Below are 14402 nucleotides of genomic sequence, written 5' to 3' on the forward strand. Positions count from 1 at the left end.
ATAGACTTAAATAAATAAATAAAATTTAAAAAGAAAAAAACAATGAGGTACCACCTTATGCTGGTCAGAATGACCATCATCAAAAAGTCTACAAATAATAAATGCTGGAGAGGGTGTGGAGAAAAAGAAATCCGCCAATACTGCTGATAGGAGTGTAAATTGCTGCAGCCACTACGAAAAACAGTATGGAGGTTCCTTAAAATATTAAAAATGGAGTTACCACATGATCCAGAAATCCCACTCCTGGGCATTTATCTGGAGAAAAGATATATGTACACCTAGCCAAGACATAGAAATGACCTAAATGTCCATCAATAGATGAACAGATAAGAAGATGTGACATATTCTTATAATGGAGTCTTACTCAGCCATAAAAAGATTGAAATAATGCAATTTGCAGCAACATGGAAGGACATAGAGATTATCATATTAAGTTAAGCAAGTCAAAGACAAATATCATATAATATCACTTACTTGTGGATCTAAAATATACAAACGAACTTATTTACAAAACATAAACAGACTCACTTTGGCCACCTGATGTGAAGAGCCAACTCACTGGAAAAGACCCTGATGCTGGGAAAAGATTGAGGGCAGGAGAAAGGGGCGACAGAGGATGAGATGGTTGGATGGCATCATTGACTCAGTGAATATAAGTTTGCGCAAGCTCTGGGAGACAGTGAAGGACAGAGAAGCCTGGCATGGCTGCAGTTCATGGGGTCGAAAAGAGTTGGACACGACTGAGCAACTGAACAACAACAAACAGACTCACAGACATAGAAACAAACTTATGGTTACCAAAGGGGGGGGAGGGGTAAATTAGGAATTGGGGATTAACATACACACACTAATGTACATAAAACCAATAAACAGCAAGATCCTACTGTATAGCACAGGGAACTATATTCAAAATCTTGTAATAACCTATGAAAGAATATGAAAAAGAATATCTATATAACTGAATCACTTTGCTGTATAACAGAAACACATTATAAAATCAACTATACTTCAATTAAAAAAAAAAAAGTATTTCCCAGGCCTTGAGAGAATGGTATTGCTGAGTCCTCAGGAACAGAGACAATACAGCATCTTGACTCCTACAGGCTGTGGCTCTCCTTCCAAAAGACCCAACATGCTACTGATGCTGGGACTGGGCAGGCCTAATGAACAGCTCCAGCAGTCAACAGCCTATAATGGGGTTCTGCTCTAAGCCATCTCTAGATGGAAGAGAGAGGCTTCATGATGAGGAAGCAGGCATGCAGGGTGATCTATGGTTAGGGGTCATGGAGTTGAGCATGCTAGCTAATCAGCCTCAGTCATTAGGAGAGAAGTGGGAGGGTGGAGAGAGGACTGTATGGGCCCAGGGAGCATAGGACTGACAACCAAGATTCCAGCATGAACAGAGTCTCTATAGAAAGGTCATTTGCGGCTACACAAAGCTTAATCTGAGTCCTGCCCTCTACCTCTTCCATGGGTCAGTGAATAAAGGGTTTACCCTTGGTTAAGTTCCTCACGCACCAAGAGCTGGATGCTAGCAGACTTGAGAAATAACATAGGTTTTCCATATCTTGGGGGTATTGCATTTTTACTAGGGATGAGTTATCAGAGGATATTTAAGATGCCCCCCCTCAACCCTCATCATTAATTGTATGAAACAAAAACAAAACCCTCAGTTTCCCTCTTCCTTTCTTGCTGAGAGAAAGCAACAGGCTGGGATCATTACCTTCGCTGTAACTACTGGGCACAAGTGAGGGCTGCCATCTTCTTGGAGATTTTCTCACCCCTCCCAGCCTCTGATGCGAAGCTTGGATGGTTGAATCCTTCCTCTGAATTTTTAAACTGAGGAACAGAAAATGGCAGCAGTTGTGCTAGAAGGTTCTGAGGTTGTCAGTGGCCATGTCTTCTGAGGTTGTCAGTGGAGGAAGTTGGTTTGCGACAGGAGTCAGCTATGAAGCCAGCATTCATGGAAACACAAATGAAAGCCAAGAAAGAGATTGGTGGCATTCTCACCCTGGTTCTTGCTGTCCAAAGACAATGATATAACCCTCCCCTTCCTGTTGGTCCCCTGTTGGCCTGTAGTGGCTCAAACCAAGTTTTAGTTACATGCAACCAAAATCCTGGTAAAGCATTTGTCTCAAATGGTGATCAGTCCAGTAAGTGAAATTTACTCCTGTGGAAACACACTTACTAGAAAGCATTCCTGCTACTTGGATATAGTACTGAATTACAAGGGGATTCTGCCTACTGTTTCCTGAATTGCTTGAACTGGCAATTGTTAAGGAAGAATTGTCAGTTGAGAGCCAACTATAGTTAAAACCAGGATTATCGTCAAGGGCTAACAGGGATCTGCTTTGTAGCACAGGGTGTGTCTGTGTGGGATGCATGGGGATGAAAGAGGCACCCATTCTCCTTCGTGTGTGAAACAGATGACTTTACGTCCACTACCTGTTTGCCTCCATTCTTACTTTCCCAGTAGAGCAAGAAGGTTAAGAAGGGAATAATATAAGATGCATTAGGCCCATGGGCATCAACTAGATGTGTGTGGAGGAGAGATGAAATAAAGAAAAACAGGTTAAAGCACAACAAAAATAAACAGGAAGCTAAAATAGGGCTAAGAGACGTAAGTGTGGATGGGAAATGAATAAATGAAGGGCAATAAGAACACAAAAACAGGGGCGCTTCCTTGGCGGTCCAGTGGTTAAGCATCAGCCTTCCAATGCAGGGGACGTGGGTTCGATCCCTGGTCGGGAAACTAAGATCCCACGTGCTGCAGAGCAACTACTAAGCCTGCACACTGCAGAACCCATGTACCGAAACTAGAAAAGCCCACGCACCACCACAAAGACCCAACACAGCCAAAAAAAAAAAAAGAACATAAAATACCTAACAACATGTTTAAGAAGTTATGTTGAAAGAATAATATGCCCTATATAGCTGTACAAATGCCAGGTCTGAAAGCTGCAGCTTCCCTGCTCCCACCCTTTGCTCATCTGGACTTCAAGGCAGGGGGCTCCCTGGGGAGATTGTTGGGAGGGGGCTTCCATATTCATGTACAGAATTCCTACAGCCTCCTCCTCCAAAAGGCAGGACCTCCTGTGCAGAATGACAGCTGGGAATAATCAGGAGGCGGGGCTGCACTAACCATGCACAAGCTCAGGTAGGTCACCTCATCTCAAGCTTAAATAGAGGAAGTCATACCTCACAGAGGGACACAGAGGGTCAGTTAGGTTATTAAACACAAAGATGTGTGGGAATAAATGTGCATAGTGCTCTTTAGAGCAAGATGCTCTAATGCTTCCTCTGTGTAATATAAACAGTTTTTGAATGATCGCGGAAACATGGAACTCATTTAAATGGCTTTGTTTAAGCTAAAAGACCAAAATATAGTTAGACACAGCTCATCCCTTGCACTGTCGGCTTTAACTAACTCACTCTTTTTGCACAAGAGAACAAAAAAAAGGCAACATTTCCCATAGACATCTATGAAGTATCTAAAGATCTGAACAAACAACCCAAGGGAACAATAACCCAAATGCTTTGGGGCTGGAAAGAAACAAAGTGCCTAAGGAACAACATAGAACCCACTGTAAGCTAAGAGCTCTGGAATCATGCCTGCGGTGCCAACAGCTGAGAACCTGTGCCAACACTGAGAACCTGTTCTTTCCATTGTCCCTGAAAACATGCCCACGTTCAGAGTCATATCTACATGGCCACAGTCTTTCTTTCCTATGAGCATCCTACTACCACACTAAGTCCTCGGTGCTACATACATGCTTATGATCACCACAAAGAGAATTTCAATAGCTAATAATGACCGATCATAAATACTAAATTTTTTTTTCTGTTCCAACCTGAAACTCAGGCCAATTAGTTAAACATGAGTTTTCCAGCTGAACCCCCACCCAAGCCCCTGGCAGCCTCCTCACAGTCATCACCCTGACTCTAGTGGCCCGTCAGATTCCCTGATGCTTGCTCACTCTTGGCCTGGTCCCTCCATTGTACTGAGTAGCTTGGCCAAGCGATGGCCATATTAGGTCTCTACAGAGTTCTGGAGCGGGTGAGTGCCACAGATGCAGGCCATGAGGAATCCCCAGGAGTCTGACTCTTTCACAGGCTGGCTGGCCTCTGCTGGGAGGGTGTGCCTTCCTCCTGTGCTCTGGTACCTTCTCAGGGGTGTTGAGTGGGGGCAGTTCTGCAGCATTCCTTTGGGGCATGTCCTAGGGGACTTCCTATCAGTATGGCACCTCACTGAATATGAGGAAAGAGCTGGTTCCAGAACAGTCAAGTGGGGTGGAGGAGAGGTCACATGGGGGTGTCATTTGGTATGTGGGCATGGAGTGTGGGGAAAGCCTGAAGCAGTCAGCTCCCCAGTGAGACAGCTCCAGTTCTGTTTCCAGGCTGCCTAGTCAAGGGGATCATATCAAATCCAGAAAACCCATCTCAAGGGAGCCATGGCTGCCAGACCTAGGGAGATGTCAAAGTCACTAAGGCTATGCTTCAAGCTTAGGGCCACCACTCACATATCAAGCTTTTTAGAAACTTGGAAAATGTAGACCTTAAAAAATAAGGGTGAGGGGGCTTCCCTTGTCCAGTGGATAATAATCTGCCTTGCAATGCATGGGACATTGGTTCACTCCTTGGTCTGGGAAGATCCCACATGCCACGGGGCAACTAAGCCCACATGCCACAACTACTGAAGCCTGGGCACCCTAGAGCCTGTGCTCTGCAACAAGAGAAGCCACCGCAATGAGAAGCTCGCATACCACAACTGGAGAGTAGCTCTTGCTCACCTCAACTAGAGAAAGCTCATGCGTGCAGCAACAAAGACCCAGTGCTGCCAAAAATAAATAAATTAAAAAAAATTATAAAATTATACATTAAAAAGGGGGAAACCAAAAAATTTAAAAATGAAAAGTAGATCATAAAAGCTACAATTCCTATTACATGGTTCAGGTATAACAGGCAAGGAAACCAAGTGGAATGAGTGCAGGCAGGTACTTGTAAAAAGGAAAACCTCTCCTCAATATTTTGGTTAAGGAGTTTAAGGGCCTTCTGGCAGTTATTATAAAACCACTTTTTCTAGATAAGGAACAGCTAAGCCAATCCACTATCTTTGGCACAGAGCTTCTTAGAAATGCAGTGTGAACAGAGCACAATCAAATCCTTAGCTACCAGGAGTCCAACAAGAGAGATCTTATCCTGACTTTGACCTCCTTATGCCCTTGGTTGCAATTTTGTAAGAGATGACTGGGGGTTGCTGGTGGGGTCGTCACTATCAAATATTTCACCATTAGGGAAGAGCAAAGCAAAATTCACTAATAGCAAATTAAATACGGGGTTCAACCAATGTTTATGCAATCATGTTTCATTCACTTACCTATTCAGTGACTCAAATATCCTGAACACCTATGAGGTGCCACGCTCTGTGCTAGGCAGTCCCTGCCTTGAGAAAGCTCTGTAGCTGTACAGTTAGATGTGATAAGCCAGCAGCAGTGGCACAGAGGATGGACAAATTGATAACACCTTCAAGGGAGTGGAGAGGCTTTATAGTGGCATCCTCACTTGAAAGACTGTCTTGAAAACAATGAAGGAATTCCCTCAGGAGAAGAGAGGACAGCACCTTTGAAGAGAGTCTTCCTGATACAGCTAGGCTATCCGTGAAGCCATGACAATCGCCACACTTCAGCTACTCTGATGTCCCAGAACTAACACAAAAAACAAAGGATGTCTTGAAGACTATCTGAAGCTTTCCAACCAAGGAGCTGGTGTGATGTACAAGAAGGCTTGTAACTGATCATCCTGGAAAGTAGGATGAGAAGAGAGAGGAATGCATTTGATTAACCAAGATCTTGTTCCAAAATAATAGCCTTGCATGAGGTTAGTCTCTGCTCAGTTCTCTTGATCACGTGGCTGGATGCATAAGGAACCTACAACACTTGACTGTAGAAGTGGAATTTTAAGTGTGTTGGTATCTTGCAAAGGGATTATATTAAAGCCAGGAGCAGAGTAAAAACAGGAGCCTCTTTGAGTAGTGCTCTTTCCTCATCTTGCTAACTCCAAACCTAACTCATGATTATTTAAAAACACCTGTCAGAGATGGGCAGCATCAGGTGTCAGGGTTGGGGATAGCAGGGGCACTGTGACTGTTTTAATGATTCACTTGGAATCATTAGAAGCAAACTGCCTGATGCTTCTTGGCTCTTCAGATAGAAGGTTCAGACAATCCAAGAATCAAACAGGCATGAAAGATCCACAGGTGGAAAATATGGGAGTGGGTAAAGGCCAAAGTAAGGGGCTGGTCCTTTGGTCACAAGAATTTTATTAGCCCTACAAGATGCCCAAATGGGAATGAATTCTGGGGGAAATGAATGAGAAATGTTGCTTGGGAACTAGAGGCGATAAGAACAGTACAGAAAGACTTTGAAAGCTGTCTTAGGGACAAAGCCAGTGTGAAGTGGGTTTGGGGGTAAGTAACCAGGAAGGAGTACAGATGGTGAGATTTTAGCCTGCTTTCGACTTCAAGATTCCCGATGGTGAAAGGAACGTAAGTTCTAAAAGGCAGCATAGAGAGAGAACGTAGTCAGAGAGAGTTTTGTTTTTCTCTAAGAATTACAGAGGCATTTTCTGCCAAGGACAAGGGACAAGTAGGCAGGGCAGAGTAAATAAAGAGAAGAAACACTCAGAGAACAAGAGGATGCGGAATGGCTTTGGGTCAGGAGGACAGGACACTGGGATGGCCTTGGCAGAGAAGGGACTCTTGCCCCATGAAATCAAAGGAAGCCAAAAAATAATGGTTGTAAACACTGTTACATTTTGTGGTGAAGGGGAGGGAAGATGAGACATTCATCTATATGTGGCAAATTTCTTAGTAGGTGGTGACATCAAGTGAGAGGGGGTCAAGGTTGGGGACCGATGGAAAAGTATGAAAGAGCTGATCCAGGGGTGAGGTGGACGGAGAATGCAGGGAGGAAGCAAGTGCCACCCCCACCCCACCCCCAAGTGCTGTTGTCAGCTCACAGAACTACCAGTGCTGCACTGCTCTGGAGAAGCTGCAAGCTGCTCAGCAAATGATCATGGTATGGTGCCACTTTGTTAAACCCTACTGGGAAAGAGGCATGAGGGCCTCTTCAAACAGCTGGTACTCAGGAGTCACAGGTGCTGGTGGTCAGAAATAGCAGAATTTGAGCTCCTAAATTACATAGGGGAGTATGATGGGTGGGTACGCATTGGCTAAAAATGGGATGTACCCTTGGGAAACTGGGGACAGCTAGAACAGGGGACACGCCTTTCCCTGGAGGAAGGCAAGGCAACCCACTTCAGTAGTCTTGCCTGGAGAATCCCCATGGACACAGGAGCCTGGAGGGCTATAGTCCATGGGGTCACAAAGAGCTGGACACGACTGAGGGACTAAGCACAGCACAGAACCACCTTTGGGTAGCCATTCCCTCTGTCACCCTCCTTCTGGTCTGAAAATACCTCTCTGTCCAGAATCAAGGCTGGGCACATGACTCTGGAATAACCAGAAGCTGTCAGTTGTGGTCAAGGTGATCATCATTGTAACACCTATGAAGCATTTTCTAAGCGCTTTACAGAGATTGAATCACATCCATATTTTACAAACAAGAGAGCTGAATATCAAGGAGATTAATCAATCATCCAAGGTCACACAGAGCTGAGATATGATATGAACCCAAGGAGTTGGATGCAGGGATCTGTGCTCTCAGCCAGTAGGAGCAGCTGTCACAGAAGCCGCTGCCTACTTCACCTTCATTGCAGTCTGACTTGAGAGCAAGACAAGTCAAAGTCTGGGGCCAGGATGTCTTCCCAGCTCTTCTGGCCCAAGTGGCCAGGCTACTGGATCAACCATTTGAGCACCAGATGATACAGAATAAAGTCTTACATTAACAGTCTGACCTCATTCCACATTCTACTACAGAACCCAAGCCAGTAGCATGGAGGAGTCATGGTGATTCCATTTTTGACATTTTTTTTTGGGGGGGGGGAGGGGTGGTGGACAGGGTTGTGACTTTAGTTTGGAATTCGGTTTCAACAGAGTTCTAGAAACCAGCAGCAGTGTGAAGATGCTGACAAGTGCTGGGGTTTCTGTTCCTGGGAAAAAGCTCCTGCTCAGGGGGTAGTGGGTGAACCCCACAGACCCTGCTTGTAGCTATTTTATGAGGCTCTTTCAGGACTATGTGGGTTAGAGCCACTGATCTCAAAGGAGGGCAGGTGTGAACGGTTTGTGAGTCAGTCAGGAACCAGACAGCTGAACAGTAGAGGCCCTCTGGATGCTCGTGGCAGATTACCTTATCCCAGGGCTCTGCCTGTTGGGGAAGGAGCTGGAGGACCAGCCCTGGTCAGCCTTCTCTCAGTAGCCATAGCCAAGCTGGCCAGAGCAGTAGCCACTGGGGCCTCTGGCTACTCACGGTGGGCCAGGTCCCAGCTGCATCCCATAGGGCTTTGGGTTGAGACTTTGACCAAGAATGTGGAAAGGGGCCCTAAATGGAAGGAATGATGGCCTAAGATGCACTCTGAGGAGAGAGGCGAACATCTCATCTGTTCAAGATCTCCCTTCCTGGTTATGGCCAGTAGCAGTTAACTTATATTGAATGTTCCCTCGTGCATGGTACTCTGCTAAGCATTTGACATGCATTATCTTACTTGATCCTCATAAAACCTGTATGTGGCAGGCACTTTTATCTTCCTTATTTTATAGATGGAGAAATCTAAGATTTGAGGTGATCTGCCTAAAATCACACAGCAAAGCCAAGAGCTCAACCTAGGCTTTACTTCAAATTGCATGTTCTTAACTAAAACAATATGCAGTATCCCATCCCCTAAAGGCCACAAGACAATGTCTCTTTTCTCACAAATGTTTTCCTCTACCTCAGTGCATTCTTGGCCATAAACATCTCCCTCACAGCTTCCAAATTCAAAGACTGTCTTGCTCCGAGGCATTACCCTGTTGGACTGGTGCAAGAGCAAGTGTTCCTACGCTCCTACCAGGTCACACCTCATCCAGGTACCTATTCTGCTATAACCACCCCTTCTGCATGGGAACATGAAAGAGAGAGCACGTTTCCACCTTCAAAAACCTAGGCTAAGGACTTCCCTGATGGCGCAGTGAATAGGAATCCACCGGCCAATGCAGGGTACACAGGTTCAATGCCTGGTCTTGGAAGATTCCACGTGCCACAAAGCAACTAAGCTGCGTGCCACACTACTGATGCCTGCACGCCTAGAGCCTGTGCTCCATGAGAGAAGCCACCGCAATGAGAAGCCCGAGAACCACAAGAAGAGTAGCCCCCACTCACTGCAACTAGAGAAAGCCCACACAACAACAACAACAACAAAGCAATGAAGACCCAGTGCAGCCAAATAGAAAAAAAAAAAACAAACCTGGGCTAAGAGAAACCTGCTCTCTAAGCCACCCAGGCTTAAGAAAGCCTGTGAGAAGCGGTGGGTGAGCCAGGCAAATGAAAAGTACTAGAGACTCGGGCTGGAGTCCACTAGGTGCAGTACAGGGATGAGGTCAGCAAAGGACAGAGAAGGCAGGGAGTATACGGAGCTCATGAGAGTAGATATAAAAGATGAAACTGAAAGGTAAGTTGAGGCCGGGTTAAAAAAGTGTCTTAAAGCCCACCAGGCAGAAAACTCTGAGCTTTCTCATTCAGACTAAGGGCAAGTCCTGGGCTTATGATCAGGGTCACAGGATGAAAGGGAATTTTTTTTTTAAAAGGGGATTTTAAAAAGAAAACTCTGACAATAGTGTTTCAGATAGAAAATAGGAAAGATACCAATTATACTGCCTATGACATATCTAACACTTTGTGCTTTTTTTTTTAAATGCTCCTTAAAACTAGAAGAAAAATATGCTTTGCTATGAGTCACCCATGGGGGGTCTGAAGTCTCCTCACCTAGCGCTTCCCTTCCCTTCCACGGGAGCCAGAGCTGCCAGCCTGGGCCTCAGGACAGGAAGGGCCTTCTTACATTGCCTCACATGCAAGATTCATTTCTCTGAAGACAGAACTTCTGCACAAGGTACAACATCTATCCCAGCAGCTGGGACATGGCGCGATCCCAAGCACATCATAGCTGGAAGACCTCCTGGATAAAGAACCTCAGTTGGATACAGGACAATAAAGATGAAGTGATGCAAGGGCACCTCTTGCTTATCTCCTCCAAAACCTCTTCAGTGAGGTTTTTACAATTCTTAAGACAATGATGTGAACCTTTGCCAAAATGTCTGGTCACCTCAGCACACTCTTTGGTGGCTGCAATGACCCCATCCCAAAGCTGGACAGGGGCTGAGCACAAACAAGATTCCTGCTGGGTTCTAAACCCATAATTTCCTACATACTTGGTCGAAGAAATGAGGGTAGAGAACTGGACTGGGAGACAGAGAACAAGGTTGAAGATCAGGCTGCACCACTAATAGCCATGAGGTTCTTAGCCTCTCGGGCTTTTTTAAATGAGGGGTTTGTACTAGTTGATCCCAACAAACCCTTGAGCTAATTTGGTTCATTTGCCTCGCTTTTGCAGCACAGCTTACCATACACCACATCACAGCTAGAGTAATTTTCTCAAAATACAAATTAGATCCCTCAACGTATCTCATGCCACTTCCAAGCAGCAAGTCTCCCATTATACAAACCATGTCCCCCACAACCCTGCCCACCGTCCTTGTCCTGTGTGCTCCGGGACCCGCCCACGTCTCCCCTCCATCACTGAGTTCAGATATGTGTTCTTCACCCCATTTTTCACCAGACTCACTCCTACTTCTCCTTCACTTTTCAGTGAAGTGTTACTTCCACAGAGTGTCCTGACCGCTCCTTCTCAATCAGTAACAGTCCTTTGGGATGGCCACTTAACAGTTCCTCTTCTTGGCTGTATCTATCAACTTGTAAATTTCAGGCTTATTTCCTGGGGACTGTTTAACTGCCATTTCCCAAGCACTGTATGGAAGATCCACAAGAGCAGAGACTGGTTCTACTTTTTTGCTCACGATTGGACACCCAGCACCCAGAACTGGGTAAGTACTTGCTGAGTGAGAGGTGCAGAGGATGCCCACAGGAGCCAGCAGGCCCAGTGTTGGGGTGAGGGGGTCGGGGACCTTCCAAGCCGGGCACTTCGTGTCCCTCCTGGTCTTCTACAATGTCTGATCTCTTATCTGTCAGCTGCTCTTGCCCTTCCTGCTTCTGGAAACATCCAGCCTCCATGTGAAAATAAATGGATACCCATCTCTGCCAGTTCAGTTGTTTAGTCGCTAAGTCGTGCCCGACAGTTTTGCCGCCCTATGGACTATAGCCCACACCAGGCTCCTGTGTCCATGTGGTCTCCAGTCAAGGATACTGGAGTGGGCTGCCATTGCCAGTTCAGAGACGGTGATAAAAAAAAGCAAGAGCATGGTTTCTGTGAACGTGGATGCGACTCCAGCCCCTAACATTCGCCCACTGCCGCTCACCCCACACACTCATGCTCACTCCCTAAAAAGTCAACAGGAGCAACTTGAAACCCAAACCCTCGGCCGCTGGAAAACATGTAGAACTCCCCAGGGCCTCCCCCGGAAACGTGGCAGCTCCTTCGGCTGACAGCTGACTAATCTCCACGCTGGATAACTTCCGAGCCGGGGAGAAGCCCGATAACTTGTGAACCCTGTGTGGTTGAAAGGCAGCGGCTTCCTCTCCGAGTCCTCACACTAAAAAGCGGTGGATGCCTTTTTCTGGTCATGGTGTTTGGGCCCTCCAATTGTTCAAGTGCCAGAGTCAAAAATAAGGAACTTTCCTCACTTCATTGTTGCCTTTCTGCACAGAGACTCATTCACTAGAATGTCAGAGGAGAAACAAAGACAGCTGACTGTTTTCTCCCCTCGTTTCTATAATTAGATTCTCATGGAGAACTTGGCCCCAACAGGGCTTCGCTGGACAAACACCTCCCCCCTCAATACACACACACACACACACACACACACACACACACACAGTCTTTCTCTCCTCACTCATCTCGACGGAGACCCACACAAAGCAGTCAGTCACTTACCCTCTTCAGCCACGCGAAATGCTTGTAAACATCAATGTCCCCATCCATGCTGGGCACCCATGTCAGCAGTTAGATTCCTTGGTTGAAAAAGCCCTCTTTCTGGCCAGATACCAAATTCTCTCCTCTTTCTTGCCTCTGCCCCCTCCCCCTCAGGAACGTCAAGCTGTGTTCAGATTTCCCCACGTCCCTGGCCTGCGTCCCTCAGCCTTGCCCTGAGAGGTTTCAGAGACACAGCAGCTCAGACCAGACCGTGCTGCTCCCGTGTCCGCCCCCACAGACGCACACAGGCACCAGCTCTGGGACGCGGAGCCTGCAGAGCGAGGGAACCTAGCAAAAGGTGGGGGAGAAAGACAGACTTGGACAAGAGTCGTAAACACACACACACACACACACACACACACACACACGGGAACATTCTTTTTGGTGATAATACCAGAGGCTGCCAGAGGGAAACAGTCCTGAAGAAAATTCCTCGTCTGGCTTCCCCCTTCTGGAGTGGCTGGAACTCATTAGGGAGAGACCCCGGTTTCCTGTCTCTGCTCCATTCTGCATTTACCCACAGGCTCCCAGCTGCTCTTGGTTTATCTGGGACTGGGGAGAGGACTAAAAATAAGTGCAGCTCTTGGAGGACTGCTGGTTCCCACACACAGCCTGACCCCCACCCAGCAGCCCACGCCTACCCCTTCTCTTCCAGGCTGGCGTCGGGCTGCGCCCTCAGGGAAGCTGATCCTTTCCAAAAAAGAAAAGATTCAGAACCAGCTCCAGTTCAGCTTCTTGGCCCGGCTGGGGGTTTGCCATCCTGGGCGCTGGCGGCACCATCCAGTATTGCTGCCTTAGAGACCTCTGCTGCCAGCCATCGCTCCAGGGCTCCCTGGGGCCGCATTCTGCACGGGGACAGGTGGGAAGGAGCGAGTCCCAGGCCTGCCTCGCTGGTGGCCCCCACCCCAGATGTGTGTCCGTGAGGTCTAGGGAGCGCTCCAGGTAGGAGTCCTGGGAAGGCAGTAGCCTGAAGAAACGAGGAGCTGGGCCTGCCTTCCTACTGACAGGTCCCATGCTGGCTTTCCAGGGTGGTCTCCCCAGCAGCCCCCACATGCTGCCCCCCTCCTCTTCACATTCCCACCTCCTTTGAGAGCTCTCTTAAAAACAGCTTTTCTCCCTTGCCCAGCCCGCAACGTGTGGCCGTTGGCTCTGACTGGTTATGAAAGCGGTCTTTGATGTGGGTGCAAGGGGAACTGTGGTTACACGCAAGGGCTCTGAGCTCCGCTGCCCTAAATAACTTGCAGACACGCATCTTGTGACTGCGTGTGCCTTCCCTGCACACCTTGGGGGTCAGCAGGGGGTTTCCTGGAGCTCCCAGCCTGAAGAGAAGGCATGCTGCTTATCATGGTATCTTCGCTGTCCACAGCCCAGAAGCAGGGCCTGAGGACAAACCAGAAAACACACACAGTATCCAGCAGGCTGGCCCTGTCCACAGACAACACAGAGGCGGCAGGAGAAGGGCTCTGGCCAGCTGCTGGCACGAGGGGGAGGAGTAGATTCCTGGAGACACACCCAGATCAGAGGCCAGAAAGGAAAAGCAGGCTCAGCTGCCCATGCCCTGAGCTCTCGAGCCTTCTTCTGGCCTCTGGCCCAGTTCCAGAGTGCAGCGAGGGCCCTATTCACCGAGGTCCCCTGCCCTGGACTAGGGCAGGATGTGCTAGTCAAGATCCCTAAGGTTGCAGGGGTAGCTAGAGCTTTTTATTTTTTTTTCTGTCTAAAAACCTGGCAAAGTGTTCATTTTGGTCAACACACATTTGCCCAGCATCCAAAGCAACTGAAACCAACTTCCTAACCTGGGCAAATGAAGTATTTACATGTGGCACGTAATAAAGGTATTTCTGGGGTGCTGGGGAGGAAGAAGCAAAGTCAGTTTGAGGGTCTGTATGGGGAAAGGCCTGTACACCCTTGGAGAAAGACTGATATCCTTTGGAAGGTTCCAGTGTGAGAGGAGAAAAGAGGGGGCTGGGCAGCAAGGTAGCTGCCTCCCACTGCCCGTGGGGGGCTGGCTCCCTGGTACCCATGCCTCTCCCCACATCACTGCCTGCCCTGCGGTACTCAACCACACCTGTTCCCATTTCAGACAGGAGGACATGTGTATGAGCTCTGATTCACAGCTTTAGTTTCTACACCTAGCACAATTCTTAGCACACGGTAACAACTTCAATGATCTTTGAATGAAAGAATGAGGCTCAAATAGTGAAACTGGCAAGATAAGTCTGAAACTACTTGGAGGGAATGAGTTTCCCAGAGGTAAAGATGCTTGACTCAGAGAGGAGAGAGAGATAGGGTCAACTTCATCTATTAGCTAAACTCATGTGTGATGA

At 47.5% G+C, this 14402-nt stretch overlaps 1 protein-coding gene and 1 long non-coding RNA gene across 43 annotated transcripts in view; one reads left to right on the forward strand and one right to left on the reverse strand.

Moving 5' to 3' along the window:
- The window catches only part of PPFIBP2 (PPFIB scaffold protein 2), a 174797-nt gene that overhangs the window by 94170 nt on the left and 66225 nt on the right, over positions 1-14402 (reverse strand). For 10 of the 42 annotated variants that reach the window (XR_014068680.1, XR_014068679.1, XM_081540879.1 and 7 more), the window contains exon 1: positions 12040-12140. The exons of 20 other annotated variants lie outside the window; for them this stretch is intronic. Coding sequence is in view for 8 of the 22 variants with exons in the window: in XM_081540879.1 (XP_081397005.1) it covers positions 12040-12087 (48 nt within the window). In the remaining 14 variants the exon portion in view is untranslated. Of the gene's footprint in view, positions 1-1723; positions 1947-5377; positions 5800-7765; positions 7893-12039; positions 12141-12472; positions 12724-14402 lie in introns of those variants that run through there. 12 more of the 42 variants (XR_014068684.1, XM_081540885.1, XM_081540882.1 and 9 more) reach the window with 5 other exon arrangements.
- On the forward strand, positions 8051-11793 carry LOC145526091 (uncharacterized). Its single transcript, XR_014068689.1, has 2 exons — positions 8051-9603; positions 9864-11793. It is a non-coding gene; the product is annotated as an uncharacterized LOC145526091 (long non-coding RNA).

The sequence above is a fragment of the Giraffa tippelskirchi genome, chromosome 11 (assembly GCF_054371585.1).
Source record: "Giraffa tippelskirchi isolate mGirTip1 chromosome 11, T2T-mGirTip1v1.2.pri, whole genome shotgun sequence".
Classification (NCBI taxonomy): Eukaryota; Metazoa; Chordata; class Mammalia; order Artiodactyla; family Giraffidae; genus Giraffa; species Giraffa tippelskirchi.